Genomic DNA, 21,483 nt, shown 5'->3' on the forward strand with positions numbered 1-21,483 from the left:
TGTTAATATAACGAATGGTGTCTAAGGCAAAATCTGTAAATGTATGGACCAGAGACGCAGAAGAGAGGAAATGTGTAGATATTGTGTATCTGAATTAATTTAACCATCCTTTGCACTACATCTTTCCCACATAACTGCACATCATGCTGCTTGTACAAGCAGCTAGCAAGGATCCTCCTTCTGAACCTGCACTGGGAAATTTTTTTGATGATACAGTGCTTGCAATTTAATCAGCCATAGTTCTGAGCTTCTCTAAGCGTGACAGAATTTCTTTTGCTCCTTTGTGCTGTTTCAGCTATCATTACATACTTCAAGACCTCTAACGTATACATTACTTTTTGGTTCCTTTCCAGTATAGATTTAACAGTGAAAGGTGTTGAATTCTGTCTTTGTCATTAGCAATTGCCAGTGTACCGTGAGCACCCGCTGCTACTCAACGTTATCAAGGCAAGGCAGCTACACAGCCCATCACTTGGATTAGTATTCAGGTTTTACAAACAAAATTCCAACCTAGATTTTTCTCTACTACTACAAATACAATTGTCCTCTGGATAGCCCGTGGATGAAAGGAACTAACCCAGAGTTTAGGAATAAAAAATTTGTGATTTCCTATTCTTAAGACAAGCAAGTAGTTATTTAGATTAGCATACAGCAAATAACTGTTCTCTTATTTATTAACCTGCATTTCACCAGTTAAATGAAAGACTCACTGTTTCATTAGGGGCTTTTATTTCCCTTGAATATTTTTCATTCTTTTAGTGAGTGCCATACTTTTAGTGCTCGATTGAATCAGCTACCATGCTTGTTTTCCCCATCATTGTTCAGGGTCAATAACCAAATTTATAAGAGAGTCTTCCCCCTGTATAAATCAACCCATGTACAGGTGCACACCTGTAGCTCTACTGTACATACCAGAAATTAAGAAACTCCTTTCCAATGCATTGGCAGCAAGAAGAGAAAAGGACATGTGCTGGTTAGTTAGTGAGGTGGAGCTAGCTGGATGGGTGTTCAGAGGCATAGTAAGGAAACTGCAGCTCCCTGCAGACACTGCAGGGACTTCCACTTGAGAAAAAAAAAAAAAAGGCAAACCAAAAGAAGAAAGTTATTTCATTGCTAGAAGTCAAGGTGGCCAAAGAAGAGGTCTCAGCAGGTATCGTAAACCACTTGATTCTGATCAGCTGTGCTTTGATTTTCCAAAAGTAAAACCAATTCACAATAGCTTTCTGCAATACACTCCCCATCTAAATATTGCTGCATTGATGTAGTCAGAGGAGATCAGGTACTGTTACAGCTAACTGCAAACAGCTGGGCAAATCTAAAATTGAATTCCATTCAATTCGTCTGAAAGAATCTCATCCTTGGCTTACCACTCTGAACTTTAGTAAACATTAGCCTCTTTACTGCACGTGTTCTTACACTTCTGAAGACCTGATGCATTTCCCTTTGCAGGATCATTCTGTGACACACATTTTATGACAGGTTAAATAAATTCCTGATTTTGTTATATAGCTCAACTTTTTGTCTATTAGCTCAGTATGTATACTACATATACATATACCTAGTCTATATAGACTATGTATATATGGACTATGTATATATACACATATATACATATATGTATATATGTATATATATACACTACGTGGGTATATATACGTATACATATATATCCCTTCCCTCAGCACCCTCAATGGGTCAGTAAGGTATGGAGACTGATAATATTCTGAGCACTTTCCACCTATTGAGAAAAGGATAGGTGCAGCTTTACAAAGCACCTGATAGCTCTGTGATGATAATGTAGACTGAATTGCAAGTCCTGTAGGGTGAGACATTTGTACTGGTTTGGCTTTCTTTCTAAATCAGGAATTGATGTATCACTTTCTTAATGAAAACTCTCATTGTTAGTGTGGTATAAACGGAGGCTCAGTCTCCTTCCTTCCTCCTGAAATCCACACAAACATTGGAAAAACAGCTTGGTTCACAGTCTCAGTGCATGTGTGTGATCTCGATGAATTTCATCCAGTCTATGCCAGTTCCTTGAGTATTGCTGGGCAATTGCCAGGCTGAATTTTGCTCAGATGCAGTCCCATAATCCAAGCATTCTCTGCATGTCTCTCTAGGTTACACATACTGATTTTGGCTGCCCACCCTGACATGCACACAGCCAATCAGGTTTCATACAGTCAGAACTCCTGTCAGGAAGTTTGCTAACATACAATAATGCATACATCACTTCAAAACACAGTATGATATATTCACCCAAAGATGGTTGCTCTCACATGGATTTTGCAAGAGTATTTTGATGGTTTCTCTATGCCTGAGACGCCCATTTAGGCTCCAGACTAAGAATAAGAATTCTAGCACCAGTTTACACCTAGGAAACAAGTTGCAGCCTGTCTGCTGGCCACAGGTACTGCCCTGTAGGTGGTCAAACAGCATGCAGCACCTTCACATTTCCCTTTCTCTCATGCTTACTTTGGTTTAAAGAACTGTATAGCATGAGCTGGGCAAAGAAGCCGTCTCTTCATAGTTACTATTTTCACTAGGATGTTTGACTAGATTTCTGGGAGGTGACATGCTTAGAACAAAGAGGATCAAATATAGGAAATAACAAACCGTGGCCTGGGTCACATTCCCCATCATAAACAAAGGGTATACGTGATAAAAACGACAAAATTTGACCCTGACCCAATTCTCCACTGTTTTGCTTTCTTCTCTCAGATTTTAGACATATTTAGAGAAGTTCAACTAGGCCTCATCTGATGCTAAGGAAGTAATTTTTCTATCACACATCAGGAACATGTGCTTCTGAAGCATAAGGATCCAGTGGTTCCCAGGCTATCATGTAGTTGGTCCTAAGATGCTGTTTAATAGTTACTATTAAGAGGGCACAGATTTGTTGTATCATAAATAAGTCAAGGTGCATAAGAATGTGATTCTACAATGATTTCTACTCTGCTGGAATTAAAAACATTAAAATTAATGATGATGCTGTATCATCAAATACCTAACAGAGGATGAGACTTTGCAACATAAGACAATATATGTTCAATAATCTTTTCCTATTCAGCCAACAACTTACCTATTTTCCTGTATTTGCGTTCTGAAGCATCAGAGCAACTCTCTGCAGAGCCTAAGAATGATGAAAGAGAAGTGATGATAAATGACAAAAATTGAAGCAGTTTGGTAACTTTACGTTTCCACCATGGAAATTTATTTTAACCTTTTAAAGCAGAATGAGATGTTATCAGTTTCAATTCAGCTATTTCAGAATTGTTTGGGGCCAATATATAAAATATGAATGTGAGAAGCCTCATATTTCACTCTGACTGTGAAGTTTCAATTAAGCTACAGATTTTTGTGCCAGTAATCAAAGATTTTTGCTGCTGCTGTTGATATTGAAGAGGGAATTGTTCAGCTAATGCTTGCTAAGCGATAGAGTCACTGAAAACAAAGTTAACACTGTCACACAGATGAAGGGAAGAAATACAACATACTTAATGTCATGTTACAGGACAACAAATTCTGCAAATTGTAAAGAATGTGCTTGTGGGAGTTGTTTTTACTTCCAGCCCACAGAGGGTAAGCAATATCATAGGAAGCACGTCTGGTTGTATCAGTGAAGAACTACATGAGAGATGCATTGAGGATGGGTTAAAACCAAAGTGTCGAAATGCAAATTTAGGATTCAAATTTTGCAGCCTTTCAGACTCTCACTCTTTTTCACTTACTTCGTTTGTGACATTTCTGCACATTTATGTCAGGAAGCATCTCAGTGTTTTCAGCTGCTATTTCATCCAAAATAAGGTTCCCTGCTAAAAATATGTAAAAATGTCAACCTTTGCTCTCCTAGAAAAATTGTAGGAAGAGAAAAAGTAACAGAAATATACCAACAGGTGACAAAGAGAAAATATGCTCCAAATAAATGCACTAAAACACATCTTCAGATCAAGAGGATTTAGAAAGCCCACAGAGCTTTGGATGCAGGTTCTGTTACCCTCTGTTGGTTTTTGAACTGTGAGGTATTAATCTACTGCCATTAATTCAGTGGCTAATAAAACTTAAACACTTCTCAATGCTTTAATGATGAGCAAAGGATAAAAGGATAAAACAACATAGCTGTATCACAGCATAATCTCAGTACTAGCAAAGTTATTTACTCATTTTTGGTACAAAAAGGATTAGATCCCTTAAGAGATCGTATTTTGTGTTGTAAGAACTGTGAAGTTATCTGTACCATTCTTCTACTGGCAAATCATTCAGCACTAATACTGTATCTTGTTTCCTCTAAAACCAATACAAATTTTGCCGTTAAGTGCAAAAAGCCTCAATTTTTAAACATACCAGGGAACAGTAAAAAGTCAAGCAATCATCTCTGGTCAAGTACTGAACGAAGGAATCATTTACCACATGCATACTACAGCATTGCTGCATTGATCAGGGAGAGAATTAAAATTCAACATGCTTCCTCAGGCAGTTTTGTGCATCCTGAACAGAAGTGAGTGTGCATGAACAGCGTTTAAATGCATGATAAGTCCTCTGGGTGGTTCAGCTTTAATGAACTTCTGCATACCACCTGTGTTGTGCTTAGAATAAGTCAGACTCTAACTGAGGGCGTATACTGCACTAGCTGTACATACACTATAGCCATAGTGATGTGATCGGCAACTGCTCAGAGATAAAACTGCCATCTTTCAGAAAGGCCTGCAACAATACAGAAAATCCTCAAAGTCTGCCATGAAAATCCTGGGATACAGTTTCCAGGGGGAAAGAAGAGTATACCAGATATATAAAAACCTTACTACGGTTCAAATCATGGGGATGAAGTACAGTGCAGATGTTAGCCAGAACACTGTCATGGAGAAAATTAATCTTTGCCACAGAAATCTTACCAAAAGTGTCTTCCACCTTCATCTCCTGATGATCTTGGAGCACATATTCTGCTAATCCAGCTAGCAAGAAGGGACCAAAAAAAAAAAAAAAGAAAAAAGAAAAAGAAGAAGAAACATAGTAAGGGCACAGTAATTTCACAGTAAAACTCCTGTAAACTTACCTTTTGCAGAGGTAAATTAAATTTTTCTTGTAAATTTTTGTTCAGGAAATCAAGAAAACAAAAAAGAAGAAGTTGAGACAGGAAGTATTAAGCAGAAGGAGCCATTAATAGAGAGATTTTTTTTTCCCCCAACAACCACAAGCTACTGTTAATCTGTTTCCCCACAAACTGCAGGTTTATGTACCCTGGCTAGATCTGCCATGCATGAGGGACAGAACACTATGTATATGCCACTGCTTTAAACTGAAAATACAATTAATAAGAAATAGCTATAGCAAGTGACTGAAAAATAAGGATGTGAAAGAAAGAAAAATTGCATTCATACCTATTCTAGCATAATCTTCTTTGGTGGAACAGAGATCCAATTCATCCCCATTTTCACTGTTTTCCATTGTATACAGGAAATCAATGTTGAACTGATCATAGTTGCTGGCATCAACTTCAGAATCTAGAAGTAAAAAGGAGAACACAATTGTTCAATGAATACCATAACGAAGGAGTGGAAAACAGATCTCAGGACATGCAGAAAAGGCAGATTTGTTACTTCAGCAAAAGGCTTTGGCTCTTCTTTTTATGTTGGTTAAGCAGGAACAGAACTAAACTCTCAGTAATATATCAACAGAAATCAACACTTTTGCTCAACTCTGATACTTCATATTTCCTAGTAAATAAAACAGTTCTAGAATCCATTCTGTCCCGTTAAGGCCCATGCACATGGCCAGACTCATCAATATTATAAAACCTTCTTATTCTTTAGGATATTGTGGTACCATGAAGACTCCCTGTTTGGAAGAATTCTGGATCCATGCTAACCCCCAAGCTACTGCTACAAATTGCCTGTAAAGCTGCTAGTTGAACAGGGCCAAAATATACCAGAGACCATGCTAACATCTTCACAGCAGATATACCCAGCTTCCAATAAGTAGTGCCATGTCCTGACAACATTTACTTTATCTACATCATCTCAGACATTGCTAAGGCTTAGAAGTATTCAAAACAGTGAAAAATCTCTGATATAACAAAAGCCATTCCTTGATCCCACACTCATCCTACTTTCACTGAACAAGTAAGACAATGGGAGTGAAGAAACACTCCTGCAGGTTTGATTAACAGTCAGAAATTGAGAGAGCAAAGCTCAACCTGGGAAATAATCACAAAGATGATTCCAGGTTCTGGTGCTCAGTTCTCCACTGATTTGCCCATGTACCTGCTGACACTGGTCTCTCATTAAAGCAAGGGTGTGAGGTGGTATCCTCCAGTTTGGTAATCTCTTACACCTATCAAGAAGAACTATAGGTTTTCATATCTGGCATGCGTCTGTTGTTCTCTTTTCATTACCAATCTCAAACCACAGACCAGCTCAGTAATTTAAAATAAGCTCATCTATTGCTCCACCACACAGTTAGCAGCATACATTCACTTTCGTACTCTAATGCTGGCAAACTCAGGGGAAGCAGAACATTCCACAGCCTCCACACAAATTCAGGAGCAGAATGTCTGAGATCCAGGGCAACCTCCTAATCTGATCAGCTGTAGGAATTTACATGAAGAAACTATCATTTTATCAACACTTGAGGGTGTTGGTTGGTGAGAAAATGAACATGAGCTGGCAGTGTGCACTTCCAGCCCGGAAAGCCAACTGTATCCTGGGCTGCATCAAGAGGAGCATGACCAACAGGTCAAAGGAGGTGATCCTGCCCCTCTACTCTGCTCTTGTGAGACCTCACTTGGAGTATTGTGTACAGTTCTGGTGTCCTAAACATAAAAAGGACATGGAACTGTTGGAACAAGTCCAGAGAAGGGCCATGAGGATGATCAGGGGACTGGAGCACTTCCTGTATAAAGACAGGCTGAGAAAGTTGGGGCTGTTCAGCCTGGAGAAGAGAAGGCTGCGTGGAGACCTCATAGCAGCCTTCCAGTATCTGAAGGGGGCCTACAGGGATGCTGGGGAGGGACTCTTCATTAGGGACTGTAGTAACAGGACAAGAGGTAATGGGTTAAAACTTAAACAGGGGAGGTTTAGATTGGATATAAGGAAGAAATTCTTTCCTGTTAGGGTGGTGAGGCACTGGAATGGGTTGCCCAGGGAGGCTGTGAATGCTCCATCCCTGGCAGTGTTCAAGGCCAGGTTGGATGAAGACTTGTGTGGCATGCTTTAGTGTGAGGCGTCCCTGCCCACAGCAGGGGGATTGGAAGTAGATGATCTTGAGGTCCTTTCCAACCTTAACTATTCTATGATTCTATTCTATGATCTTTATGTCCTGGCCCTTCTGCTTTCTCCTCTATCATAAAATCATGAAATCATTGGCCTGTGCCCCCAAAAACTGTAAAATGGAAACTGGTAATGAAAGCTGATGCCTTAGGATCTCAGAAGGAAAAAAAATGCTGGTTTGCTTGCAGACTGGTTTCATCACAAACTCACCTAAAAGTCTCTGTTTTGCCAAGTGTTTACCTTGAAGTTACAAAAGTGTGGACAATTACATCTGACCAGCTTACAATAGGAACACTTGCAAATAAACTACTTACAGGAACAATATCCAAACCAAATACATTAATCCCACACCTTGATGAGTGACATGTACAGTATGTATTTTTAGACTCACTGAGCAGGAAGCTGTAAACATGGAGTTTCAAAACCATGATAGTTTCTGGAAGCAGTCACTATTTTACATACAGATATGAACAAAGTTATTGTATCATAAGACCATGTGTTGCTGTGTTTAGTTCAGACACCACAATAAGCTGCCATTAGGTGGCTATGGAATTGAGAGGAGATGGTAATAACTTATAGCATGATGACTAAACTAATCAAGCATTTTTTAGTGTTTTATTAACCTGCAGAGAAGTCACCTTCTTCATTTCCAGATAACTTAGGATCAAGTTGAGTATACAAATGCAGTGGATCGATATCACTGTGCAGCAAATCAAGATAGCCATTTTCAGACAGAAATGTTGAATCCATGATTTGTCTCCTGCTGTATGAAATCAAATAGAAAAACAGTTAGCAATAACAAAACTACTTTTTTTTTTTTTTTTTGTCAACCAAAACTACAAGTCCTGCACTGTGGCCTTCTGTTGACAAAATATTGAGATGTTAAGGCTGTGGAACTGGTATTGCTTTACCAAGTCTTGCTTGGGTTACAACTGTGTAACTTAAATTTACAGATCCAGATACAGCTTGCAATGAGACTTACCTATCTTTTAGTCCAGTCAGGGGGTGGGATACTGCAGTCTGACCACCCAGACCAAAAGTGCCAAGTACTGAATAAGTCACGAGTCCTGTATCTTTATCAGGATATAAATGATGCAAGCGGAAATCCAGCAGGTACTGGGGAAAATGAGAAGACTGCAGTGAAGAGCATGGAAGCTGAATCCCATTTATTACCATCAGGACAGTTTCTTTTAATGGAAGCAGCTTCAGTCTGGGATGTTACACTCAGCTCCTAAGACCTGGAGGTAGCACTAGGAGACATCCCCTCAGCACAAGAAGGTACAGTGAAAGGTAGAACACTTGTTTTGTATAATTCTTTTCCAGACCATAGTTGATTGTGTACAGAAGCATGGTCACTTTGGGAATTAGTTTCTTGTAACAGGCCACTCACTCACAATTTGGAATCTATCACATTTATTTGTTAATCAATGTTCTTTTCCCCTCAGAACTCATACCTACCTGTGAGTTGGGAATTGCTATAGCCTTTCAAGCAGAGTGCCATACAGTATCCAGACAAATCTGACTGATCTAAGGCACTCCCTGCTCCAGTCACCTGAGAACTGCTTTTACTGCTGCAGCTACATTTCTCAATAATGGTTATCTCTTCCTCCACCTCATTTTAAATCCCTTATATGTCTTTCCAGTTACTAGAATAAGCTTCCAGGCACTACAATAAGCTCAAACATTCCTTCTGGATATTCCAGAGCCAGTGAAATAACAATACTTGTTGGTCACTCATCACCTTTATCAAACTATTTCAAAACCAAATATTGGCTCCTCAGTGTTTACAGGTGGCTAATGTGAATGCCACCTGCACTGGTAATCCAAGAAATTTAGTTCATAATAATATTAAAATGCCAGCATGAAATGGACAACCAGCAAAATTTGCAGGCCATATCCTGTTAAAAAAAAAAAAAAAGGTGCTGACACACCACAACCATTAAAAGTTTCAGCTTGGCATCAAGCACCATAATCTGCAATGAACGATAAATATAATACAGCTCAAATATTCTGCCTTTAGCAGAATGCCATGAATAACTCTGGTTTCACATGCCTAATTTCTCAAGGTGTGTAAATATGGAACAACCTGTTGTACCATGAAGCCTACCTGCAACATGATGAAAGAGAAATACAACTAACACTGCAGCTCTGATTAAAGAGGGGCAGAGCAGACCTAGTCACACACCACTACATGCTGCTTTGTTATAGACTAATCTTCATCCCTCTTACTACTCTAAGGGGCTGTTCTGATGAACAGCTTAAAAATGGACCTCTCCACGTTCTGCCGCAGATGTCTGAATCTAGAGCCTTAACTTAGAAGAGGATGGACACAATGAAGTTCCATAAGTAGGAATAACCTACACTCAGGTACTTCTCCTTCCTCATGTTCAGTGGCCTCATTATGCTACTGTCCTGGGTTCAGCAGTAGCAGTCATGTTTCTCCTCCTTGGTAGCTGGTGCAGTGCAGTGTTTTGACTTTCGGCCTGGGAACAGAACTGATAGCGATGGTTTGGTTTGGCCAAGGACTTTGTGAGCCTCATGCTCTGCCAGGGAGGAGGGGAAGCCAGGAGAAAGCAGAGACAGGACACCTCACCCAAGCTAGCCAAAGAGGTATTCCATACCACAGCACGTCATGCCCAGCATGTAACTGGGAGTGAGCCAGAAGGACTGGTAGACTGTGGGGTTAGAGGAGGTATAGGTCAGGGCTTGGTTGGGCTGGGGGGGGGGGGGGGGGGGGGGGGGCCGAGTTATCGGTTGGCTGGTGGTGAGGTGATGTATTCTCTTCCCTTGCTATTTCCTTTATCATTGTTATTATCGGTAGTAGCAGTAGTGGTTTGTGTTATACCTTAGTTACTAAACTGTTCTTATCTCAACCCGTGGGAGTTGCATTCTTTTTGATTCTCCTCTCTGTCCCTCTGGGAGTAGGGGGAGGGAAAGAAGGGGGGGAGTGAGTGAACGAGTTACCTGACTGGGTTTAAACCACGACAGCTACGAAGATTACAAAAATATTATATTATTGCCTGCTGTGCTATAAATGGAAAGCAGAAGTAGCCAAATCTGAATAAGAACCAAAAATAAGGTTATAAACATACCGGATTAAACTTTCAGTTTGTTGCAGCATTTTGCTTTGCCCTTTCCCTTGCTAAATGAACATAAAATCCTTTCAGAATGTCAGGCTCCCAGAGTTTGTGAATAATGCTGTTGAAGCACTACCTCAGGGTCAGTATAATTTTGGGGTTAGAGACAGAGAAGTAACTGGGCAGAAGGTGTAAAGAGAATGCAAGACAGACAAATGCATCATTCCAGTGGCAGTTCAGCTGCTTGATTGCAGCAGACAAAGAAAAGGCTAAATCCTATGGAAAGGGATTAAGTAGGCAAACTTAATCTTGTGTAAATACTAAGCTTTAATTAAGTCATAGTCATAATGTTGCCCCCAAAATCAGGGTTGTTTCTCTGGTGCATAGAGAGCTGATTAGTACCTAAAGTTCAGATATTTGTTTATTCTGTGTCTATGCAGAGGTGGGTGTTAGGTGGTAACTTCACAAAGCCAGCACACCCTCAGCCTGCCAGTTACCTATTTCCATATATTTCAGTGAGAATCAGGGTTTCTTATATACATAGATAGCATTATATATATACAATATATATCTTGGCTTCCACATTCTCCGTCTGTATTTAAAGGCACAATACATATTTATTTCACTATACACATCCAGTGAATAAAGATTTCTGTGGGCAAGGGTCTCTTATCTCAGGAGGTGTAATTTTTAGTATTATAATGAACCAAATTCCTTTAGGAACACAGTTATCTTCTGTTTTGCTAGGACTTTCAAAATTACTCCTGCCTTCCTAATCAGTCTGAATTTAGCTGTTACTCTTCTTCTGATCCAGCTGGTTCATTTATCATCCTTCTCTCTTTCCTCAAGGCCTGTCAGTGTGTAAGAAAACATTGTTTTTCTTCACTACCTGCAACTCTAAAGACAAGATTTTCAAGCATCCACGCACATAGTCCTTTAAAAAAATAAAAAATAAAATCGTAACTTCTTCATTGACAGATAATAGTAAGAGCTTTTGTTAATTTAAACCGTTATTTTAATAGCATTTCCCTGTGGATAAACACATAAGTAATGCAAAATGTTTTCAGCTTGCCAGTGCCAAGTCTAGATAGAGAGCTGATAATTAGGATGCAGAAAGTGTTACAGCCGAGGAACACAGGAGTAAGGGAAACATAGCCTTCCACCTCAAGAAGAATGAAGATTGCCATTCTTTCAGGAATGAAAAACTGGAGTACTCATCTCTTTTGTTTCACCAGTCTGGCCCTCAACTTACCCTCTTTTTTTTTTTATTACTTTGGTTTGACACAGATCTATACCTTGCGGTCTTCCTATTGAATGCACTGGATTTGGGATGCTGCAATTTCTTTCTGTAGTTGAATGAACACATTCCTAATAGGAGGTGTTCTGTGTGCTTTTCTGCATTAAAATTATGGTGCAGCCATGGAAAGCACTGTGTCCAAGGTTGAAGTCAAAAAGAGTTTTTGAAAGGCGAAAGCTTCTGCACTGAGAGAGCCAGAGGTAAGGAGACTGACACCTCATGGACAGTGAGTGCTTTGCTGCATGCAGTAACTGAAGTACACAAAATGAAACCATACATAATTAATCTTGTTTACAACAGCAGCTCCTCTCTCTTTGGCTGGGACCAAAGATAAGTCAGCTCCGTGCTACCCAACACTTTCTCTGTTGTTTCATGCGTGCTTTTAACTTAGTTAACCGATTATACATTCCCTCTGGGGTCCCTTACAGAGCTGCCAAAACGGGTGTTTGGCACGTTTTCACTTCGTCAGAAGACTAAAATATTTCTGTAGTAATTTCTGCATAAAGGCTGTGAAGGCAAGAGCCAGCTCACATCTGGAGGAAGACAAACCCTGCACAGACCTGCAAGACAAAGTGTTGAAGTCCCATGGGGTGTCCGCTCTCCTTTGTGGCAGGCCTCCATGCACAAAGTGCAGATGCTGAGTGGGGGAAGGCAGGGTGTACTTACAAATGTATTTCCATGAATACATTTTCCTTTATTGTTTGGATACTGGTTAAGACAGACTTTTTGCCTTAAATCTTTAAATAAAACCTCCTTTCTCCTGCATTTGGTAGCCTGTGTTCTCAAACCTCTGCGATGATTTAGTGCATACAGCAAGGTTTCCACTCATGATGCATTTGGTTTACTGCTGTATTCTGCATATACAGCACAACAATATGATTCACTTCCAAGGTTCTCCATGGTTTGTTTTCAGTGCTCTTTTAGAGTCCAAGTGATATCATATGAATTAAAAATGCTGGAAAATTTGTGAAAGAAATAGTGAACATTACCATACCAGGACAAAGAATCTGGTTGAAGAAGGAAAAGGTATTCACTTAAACCACATACAAGTCTTAAGAGTTAGATAGGGCAGTTTAGATTTCTAAAGATAAGGAAGGTGGTTGCAATTTCTCATTTTGCCCCAATAATTTGATTTAAACGTGTTATATTTTAAAGGATCAACATGTTAAAGATTCCCGGCAATGGGGTCTGCTACTTACTAACTGTTCTCTAAGAGAATGAAGCGGGTTTATATAGGCAATAATGTAACATTTACTCCAAAAATAAGGTGGGTGCTTCTGAGATTTGTTAGGGGGTTTCCTTCCCAAAGCTCTGTTGACATCTGAACTGACTGACAGGTAATAAAATAGTCTCCCACATGAGTAGAGAGGTTAAGAAAATGAAGCCAGTTCAGGAAGAGAGGAAATCCCCTCCTCTTCCCCAGAATTTAATTTTTGTATCAGTTTAGGAAGCTGAGGATAATTCATAGAAAAGAGTAGTAGTGCCACACAAATCACGTTTTTCAAGCAGAGGATGACATAACATTACAGCTCCAAGTCTTGCATTAAAGAAAAATAAGAGAGCAGGACTGCAGTGAAGAGGTCAAAAAATTAAACACAAAGATTGCTGAAGAAATGTTACTTTCTTGCAGCACTCCAGAGTAAGTGCTACACATGAACCAAGATGACAAGAAGCGCGTATTATGGAACTCTAAATAAGGAGTCCAGTGAAACACTGGCACTTGGAGCTAAAAGTTCAATGACATCAGCTACCAGCTACAGTTTTAAAGCCTTTTTAAAATTTTGTTAACAACTTTAGAAAGTCTTCTGTCTTCTTTTGTGCCACCCAAGGGTTATGTCATTGTGCACAACGCACGCCAGAAGGCAGGGATGTACTTTCTGGCTTTTGCTGCAGGCAATGTTTTGGGGCAATGTTCTCTGGGAGGTGGGCAAGCCAGCAATGAGGAGGGATGAAGTGCCCTCCATGCTACAGTCACCCGTTTCCCTTTCCTCTCCCCAAATCCACCACTAACAATTCCTTTGCTCCACAGATATCAAACAGATTTTGCTGTCAGAGACAGCCTCATTATTCATAAACTGCAAGTAGTGGTGCTCAGGTTATGAAGAACTTAGTTGTAATGAGCTTAGAAGGTTTTAGTTTCTATTTCAGATCTTTGAAAAGCTTACACATCTGAAAAGCATTTAACTTTTCCTGTGGTATTACCTGATTTAACAAAAGATACTACTTTTACCAACAGTCTTTACTGTGCCAATGTAGTGTTGCATTCCATGGGCTTTATAGTCTAAAAAGAAAGAACAGAGATGATGCTGAAAACAAAGCTGCCCTATATCCTGCCACATTCTCCTTTGTCTCCCTTAGAGAGGAGTTTAAAGAAGTTGGAAAAAGTACAAATATCAGGTAAAAGGAATTTCTGCCTTTTAATGGACTTAGCTGTATAGAGACCAACACAATAGATAAAAGAAATGTTATTAGTCTTCCACTGGAGGCAGCTGAGTTCAGGCAGACTAATAACGTACTGTCCTGGAGGTGTCCAGATGTGTGATTTGAGAGCAGAATTTGCCTTTTCATAGCCACTATTACCTCATGTGTCACAGCTGTGCCCAGCTCTCCCATCCCAACAGTAAGATGAAATACAACAGCACAGCAGACACCTTGCCTACATTTGTACTCCAAGACTTTTTTCATGATAGAATCTTAGCCCTCCTAAGTGGGAATGTAAAACTCTGTGGAAAAAAATGGAAATAAATGAGTTTCTTTCTATGATTTTTAGTTTCATTTTCTATAGGAGAAACTTGCATAAAAAAAAACAAGTGCATTCTTTAAAAGAGACTGAAACTACAGCAGCCTTTTGAGCAAGTAACAGGGGAGAACAAAGAGAATAATTCAAAATTCTCCAGAATTTCATCTGTATTCAGACTTCATCTTACTAATATTTCAAGCAACACGATGCCAGATACTGACACACTGTAGTTAGCAATATCTACAGAAGGTAAGAAAAGAAGGATTTACCCCATTCAAGAGTTGAGGAAAAACTGACCTCAGAAAACAGGATAGTTCCTCTTCTTTTACTCTGGATTCACTACCAAAATACAAGGAGACCTGCTAGCACTGCCCGGGGCTTACAGAAAGTGACAGCAGAAAGGAGGAAATGAGCCAGACCAGTCACTGCAGAAAAATGAAACACACAGGGGAATTCCAAACAAGAATATTAAGAGGAACCTCCTTTCTAGCAACCTTTGTATAATAAGCACTCTTACCTTTACCCGTCACTTGTACTGCTAAGAAGAGCTTGCACTTGTCTCTAGTTAGGAACAGATTGATTTATTTGGTTGGAAACTAAAACTGGATGCGAGCTGGTGGTAACCATTTCTGGTGGTCCATAGAATTCTTCCTCTCCTTTTCTATTCCAGTTCAAATCTGTCCAAAATCATGCTGTTAAACAGTCCATCAGTGAGAATAAAACAAGCAGCACAGCAAGAATAAAGCAAGCAGCATGCAGACACTGTTACCTTGCAGCTCCATTTGTTGAAACAGAAGTGAAAGTATTTCTTTCACAAGTTCACAGACTACTAATCCAAAATCAGTTTGGAGTCTTGAGCAAGCGTTTCTTACCATTGGTCCAAATGACAAGTGGGATGTTCTATGAAACAGAAGCTCATAAATCTTGCCTGGCTTACACATGGTGTTCAGGGTTTGCTTGTAGCAGCATCTGACAATGTTTATTCATCCAATCATCACTTACCCTGCCAGTGTATGACAAACAACCTTCTGAAAATAAAGTTCATTCACAAGCATTCCTGCCATGATGCCTATAGCTGCTTCTGTGTGGCTCAGCAAGCTTATTTGTATTTTTCTGTTTTTTTTGTTTTCTGGTTTTTTTGTTGTTGTTGTTTGTTTGTTTGTTTGCTTTTGTTTGTTTTTTTTCCCTAAATCATACACAGACCTACACAAAGTAGAAATTAACTGTGAAAGATAATATATTCTCAAGCAAGCAAATACTTTCTGTAGTATTATTCCATTGGCTCTAACTTACAGCGAAAGTTCCACCAGAGTCTGAAGGGGAAAGGAAGTGGGATTTGGCAAAGTCAAAGACATGAAGGATTTGCTGCTTCAGTAAGGTAAGTTTTTAATCAGATACTTCATAACAAATGGCTTCTGCACAAGGCAGCAGGTCTTATAAGCAAAGCAGTTGCTGACCTGTGCAAGCCTTCTCCCCTTGTAGAGGTGATCTGCTTCCACTATGTCCTATGGCTCCCCAGGAAAAGAAAAAGCTTTTCCCATCCCAGGAGTGGCTGGTCTATTCTCAGTATTTAGAGATACGGATCCCAGCCTGCGATGCAGAGCACTAGCCTCCTTGGGCTCTCTAACCTGCCAGGCAGCTGTGTTCTTGGAATTCCTCTATGCACATTAGAAGAAAAGAAACATCTCAGTATAACAGCATTCAGAGCAGAAAATAATGAAATGCTGCACAAACACAGATTTCTGTATTTTAGAGCTCTGTTTTGACAGAAGACAATAATACAATCACTGTATGAGAGAACCATACAAAATTAAAGGTTATTTCTTAGCCCTAGTCTTATGTGCAGCACATCCCCACAAATTATAAGGTCCTTTACCTGCCCTACAGGCAGACTTCTTTACCACCTTTTGAGGCTGTAATCCTCATGAGGTGATCTATATACTGCAAGGATAAAAGTTTGGCTCAGCTGTTTACTGTGATTCTAATCTGTAACAGTAGCAAAGACTGCTTGTCCACTTCTTGTACAACACCCATAGCTGCTTAGAAACTGAAGAAAGGAATTGCTGGAGCAAATCAGAGTACTCGTTCACCTATGATTCTATCATCTAGCGGACTAGTCTATAAAGATGGTGTTATAGACAAAAGGAAAAACAGTTTACAAAAACATCAGGTTGAGACAGCTGAGAACTGCTTTAGCTTCTCAGGTGACCACCAGCTTCTTTGCTTCGATGCTTGCTGATACGCTGCCCTACTGCAAAAGGAGGGAAGAGAATCTATTGATTAGTATTGTAAGCACTGCAAAACAGATGTCAATGGTGTACTTTGTAGGAGAGGGAAAGCTGGGGTATTTTGTCCAGAAATTGTAAAGGTCTATTTTGTGATAGAAAAAACAGTTGCAGAACTGGTTTTAAGTAGTTAGTGAGAAACTGCTGATATAAATCTGTTCCTGATAGTTTTCTTGCAAGGCTTTGTCAGAGTGAAATGATGATTGAACAGAAGGCTGAAAAATTAACAAATTTAAAAAATAAAGTTAGAAACCAATTTCCTTCAAAGGAAGCTGAAGTCTTTAATACAATTGAATCACTTCTTGGTGAATTAATGTTCCACCTTTTTTAAGCCCATCTCTACTACAAAAATCTAAACAGTGACAAAGGCTGAACAAGAGGTAGATTGAGACTATTGCTTCTTCTGATGAGCTTCCCTCTGTCATGTCTCAAATAAGCGCAGACAGAGCCAGGCATGACAGGACCGAGATCTTTGAATAGAGATTTTAGGTGCTACCATTACAGAAATGAGAAGGAGCAGATACTTTGTCAAGCATTTCATGTATTTAATTAAAAGTAGAAACCTGACTATATATATACTCCCAGCATAAGTGACACCAGGCCTCTACTATGATATTCTACATTTAAAATATGAAATTTTGGCATTAACTTTAATGTGTGCAATAATAGAGCTAAAATTGTTCACATCTGTATTTTATCCTCTCATGAACTATCTTAACTTCTTTTCTCTTGTACTTTCATCCATGCCTTGAGAAGTGATTTCCAACACTGTATTTCAAAAGAAAAAGCTATTTACACTCCTCACTATGTTGCAGCTCAAGATCCTTCTATCTGTTTTACAGGACTACCCCAATGTTCACCTAGGCATTCTTTTATGCTCATTTACAGTTGCTTGGTTTTGTTAAACTAACCCTGAAAGCTATAATTTAAGATAGGGTTATGTCATTTTACATATGATGGACAATGTTTGAATTGTCCAGAGCTATCCCTGTTCTCCAACATATGCATTAACCCTCTGGTGCATCAGACTAAGAAGTGCCTCAGAGTTATAAGATTTTTCTCTCTCTTGCTGTCCACTAAAACCCTCAAACCTCTTGAATACAATGTCATAAACCATGAAGTATTCCCTCTCTCTCCTTCCTTCCACCCCCCAACCCCCTCCCCCCCCCCCTTTCTAAATCTGCAGCAGTCTCCTGTAGGCAGTGCAGTTTTGCTGCTTATAGACATCTGGAATTTAAAGCGGAGAACATTCCTTCCATATATGGTTGAGAAAGGTAAGGTAACTTGCCAACATGAACTGCCAGCATGTGCCATCAATACATGCTGCTCAGACTATCAGTGACTAATATGTCAGTTGAGAAAAATCTGACCTTATCCTGGTCTCTTTAATCTACTTTACATTTCTGGTTCTGTAAAGGGTGGCAAAAAACAAGTTTTATTATGGCCTGGCTATGAAAATAAGTATTTAATAACCTAAAGGGATGTACCTCTCTTTAGCCGCTCTTGCATTAAAATCTGGCTCTTCCCAAAGTGCTCTCCACTGCTATACTTTGCACTATGAAATCTCAGCATGCAATAAAAGTAAATCTTTAACAAAGCAAAAAAGGAAGAAAAAAAAAATCAACTGATTTACCAGAAATATAATTTATTCCTGTTGGCTCATTATCTGTCATGTTTTGAGGCTTACTGATATGGAAGTTTAAACAACAGAGGGGAACCAAAGTGTTCCAGTACAGGTCCCATTTTTTCCACAAATGTCAGAGGTATCTTCCTTGCAAGGTCCCTTCTGTCTTTTTCATGGAGCAAGGCTTGATTGTATTCCTTGGATATCACATCTTCTTTCAGCATGAGGTTAATTGGATGTTGTATCAGTTGAAAGAAAATTCCTTCCTCTAGGTAGGATCTCCTTAAAGAGATTCATACCTGCATCTGAAGATGCTTGAAGGAGGTCTAAGCAAAATCTGAACTGTTTCAGTAAAATAAAAAAATCCACTCAGCATCAAAAAGATGAAGTGAAAAAAAGAGTTGAGACCTTGGCCTGCAACAGCAGACAGATTTTCTCATTTGATTATGCCTTTAAATAACATTTCCAAAACCAAGTAACTTCTTGATGAAATGACAGAACACCATGATTCTTCCAAGCATTCATAAAACACAGCTCTCCAACCAGCAACATGGTCACTAGAAAAAACAATTAAAAAAAATATTTATCCCACTAAGGAAGGACTGTCATAGGTTGAACTTTGTCTCCTGGCCAAGGTGAAGTGGGGACCCATTAGTGGGCCCAGAAATGTCATTGTCTAATCTGAACAGTACCAAAAGCTTCAGCACAAAACACATCCTCTACAACAAAGATGGGTTTAAAGCATGGAGACTCCAATGTGAGATTAATTCTGATTCTGATTTTATGAAAGTCAAATCAGTTAGAACCAGGTGAGAAACTCTGAGGTAAAAAGTTATCCCAGGTCTGACTCTGGTTTCTGCCATATCTGAAGTTACTAGGATGAAAAAATAACTAGGAAACAAGTTGCTTTTGACTTCCATATATTCTTAGTAAAAGTTAACATATTTATATTCCAAGGGACAGACACTTTGTTAAATTTCTTCAACAGAAGAGTTTTCAAGTTCCTGGTATAAATAAGTAGCAAATCTTCCATACCGCCGTAACAACTTGTCGGTAACAAGCCTTACTGCAACTATATAAATGGCAACTAAGAAAAGCACATTCACTTTCTTTATGAAAAAATAAATCCCTTGGATCTTTCATGCATGTTCTTATCTCACTCAGAATTTGTCTTTTAAATGTATTTTCCTTTAAAGTTGTTTCCTACATTGATTCAAAATAGAAGAGGCAACATTAGTTTTATTGAATTATGAGTAGGAATGAGCTCCAACTCACTTGGAATAGCATTGCCCCTCAAATATTACATGAAAAGGACTGCTTCCCTTAGTATTGTCAACATGAAAGTGCACCGTATAAGATGTCTTCACTTGGACTTTATCATCTCGTGGAGCAGAACACATGCTGAAGGCAGCTAGGTGTTTGCCTCGCAGAAGGTTGGGAACTGCTTGCTATTGTGGCAAATCTGAGTGAGTATACCACAGCTTGGGGAAGAAGGAGTCTCCATCTCAGCTTCTCCTGCAAGCAGTGTGCTCTTGAATGGGTTGAACAGATTAAAAAAGGAAGTATTGTCTCCATTATTTGGCTAGGGAGCATCATCAGTCATATTCAAGGCCCCTCTAGGTAACTGTGCTCCTGACTAGGAAGTCTCCTTCTCGAACAGGAGGTGGACAGTTCAAGCCACATGGGAAGCTGTATATTAAAAGAAGAAACCCAATTTAAACTGTAATCCTCAGCCAGGCTCTGCAACTCATTGACCTGCTGCACTTTAGCTCTGCAAAAGGCAGGTACAGAAAGTCTTGCCCAGTGCTCCAGGGTATAAATGTGTTTGACTGAGGGCATGTAATAACGGGAATGGTAGAATTTCTTTTTTGTGGGCAAAGAACTCCCCTCCATAAAATAGTTCCCTCCAGAGGCAATTTCTCCAGAAGACTGTAAGTTTTTCAACCCAAATACAATATTGTTTCTTCTGTTATGTCTAGATTTGAGACAGATCAAAAGTGGGGTTGTCTTTGCATATGGGTTAAGATATGAAGATTTCAAGTTGATTTTGTTGGCAAACATACCAAGCAATAATATTCTAGAAGTTCTCTGCCTTTGACTCAAAACTGATCTTGTAGCTGAGGCCAAAACACAGGAAAAGGGACTACAAGTATCTTAAGCTTTGAAAACTTGATTCAAGTAAGTTCTAGTGCTCTACAGTGTTAATTTGCAATTTTTATAAAATAATTAAATGTTATTTCTATTTCTGCTTTTGTTTTTCAATTTGTATAAATAAAAAAAAAAAGACTTACTACCTTGACACTAGATAAAATCTGCTAAGGCTCATGATATATCCAGATGTCAAGTACTGAACGACATAACCCGGCCTACACTGGTACACTTTCAGCTGCTTCATTGACCCTAGGAACAACAGTGAAATGATTTTACTGAGAATATTTGGATTCAAAATTAGATGTAGACTTTGGACAGCATAATATTTACTTAGAAGTGACACTTCCCTTCAATGCAAAGAAATCAAAAGCATGAGTTCTCCTTTTTGTATCACTTTCCTCTTTAAAAATGTATCACAGCACAAACAATGTGCGTGAAAAAGAGAACTAAGTCAGGCTGCATATTTTTACTATTTGTTGCTGTTTATGTTGCTATCATTTAGCACTTTCTATAGCTAAGGCATGTCTTTTCCTTTGGACTCTGAAAGAAAGACCACCATAATGACCCTTAAAAAGAGATATAGCTGCTTTGAAACATCACTCTTACCTACATAAGCTCTGTGTCAGCTAAAGAGAATCCTTAGAACAGGAAGGGAAGTTGTGCAGTTGAATACATACACTCATCTGTGAAGTAAAGTAGTGAAATGCTGATGCCTGTATTACACAGGCTTGAGTCATTACCATCAGAAAGTAGGAGAATTTGCTAAACAGACTTTCCAGTCTACAAAAAAACTGTTCATCCAGCCGTATGTCAAACCTATTCAGCCTGCACAGAAGGAATCACAAACAAATCCTGGTACTGAATCCAGTTTATAGCCAGAGATGCCAAAAAAATGATGACAGGAAAATCAGAGCTCAAGGATAGAGTCAACAGCTCAGACAACACTTCAAGGAAGTGCAGTTCATTCATAATAAACTATCTACTGAAATCAACAGGGACTTGCAGCAATGTCCATGAGCTTGGAGATGCTTAAAAGTCCTTCAA

The 21,483-nt window shown here is 39.2% G+C and overlaps 1 protein-coding gene across 1 annotated transcript in view; it reads right to left on the reverse strand.

The window, feature by feature from the left end:
* The window catches only part of CIITA (class II major histocompatibility complex transactivator), a 32,555-nt gene extending 13,735 nt beyond the window's left edge, over positions 1–18,820 (reverse strand). Inside the window, 10 exon segments of the mRNA XM_061473296.1 lie at positions 913–1,062; positions 3,083–3,142; positions 3,732–3,815; positions 4,893–4,952; positions 5,379–5,501; positions 7,889–8,028; positions 8,248–8,251; positions 18,298–18,409; positions 18,411–18,522; positions 18,524–18,820. Coding sequence (XP_061329280.1) covers positions 913–1,062; positions 3,083–3,142; positions 3,732–3,815; positions 4,893–4,952; positions 5,379–5,501; positions 7,889–8,028; positions 8,248–8,251; positions 18,298–18,409; positions 18,411–18,522; positions 18,524–18,585 — 907 coding nt within the window. The 5' untranslated portion in view covers positions 18,586–18,820.
* Between the last annotated feature and the right edge of the window lie 2,663 nt (positions 18,821–21,483).

This window comes from Pezoporus flaviventris, unplaced genomic scaffold (assembly GCF_033815535.1).
Source record: "Pezoporus flaviventris isolate CSIRO_AGI_PZ_B2104156 unplaced genomic scaffold, CSIRO_AGI_Pfla_v1 ptg000078l, whole genome shotgun sequence".
Lineage (NCBI taxonomy): Eukaryota > Metazoa > Chordata > Aves > Psittaciformes > Psittacidae > Pezoporus > Pezoporus flaviventris.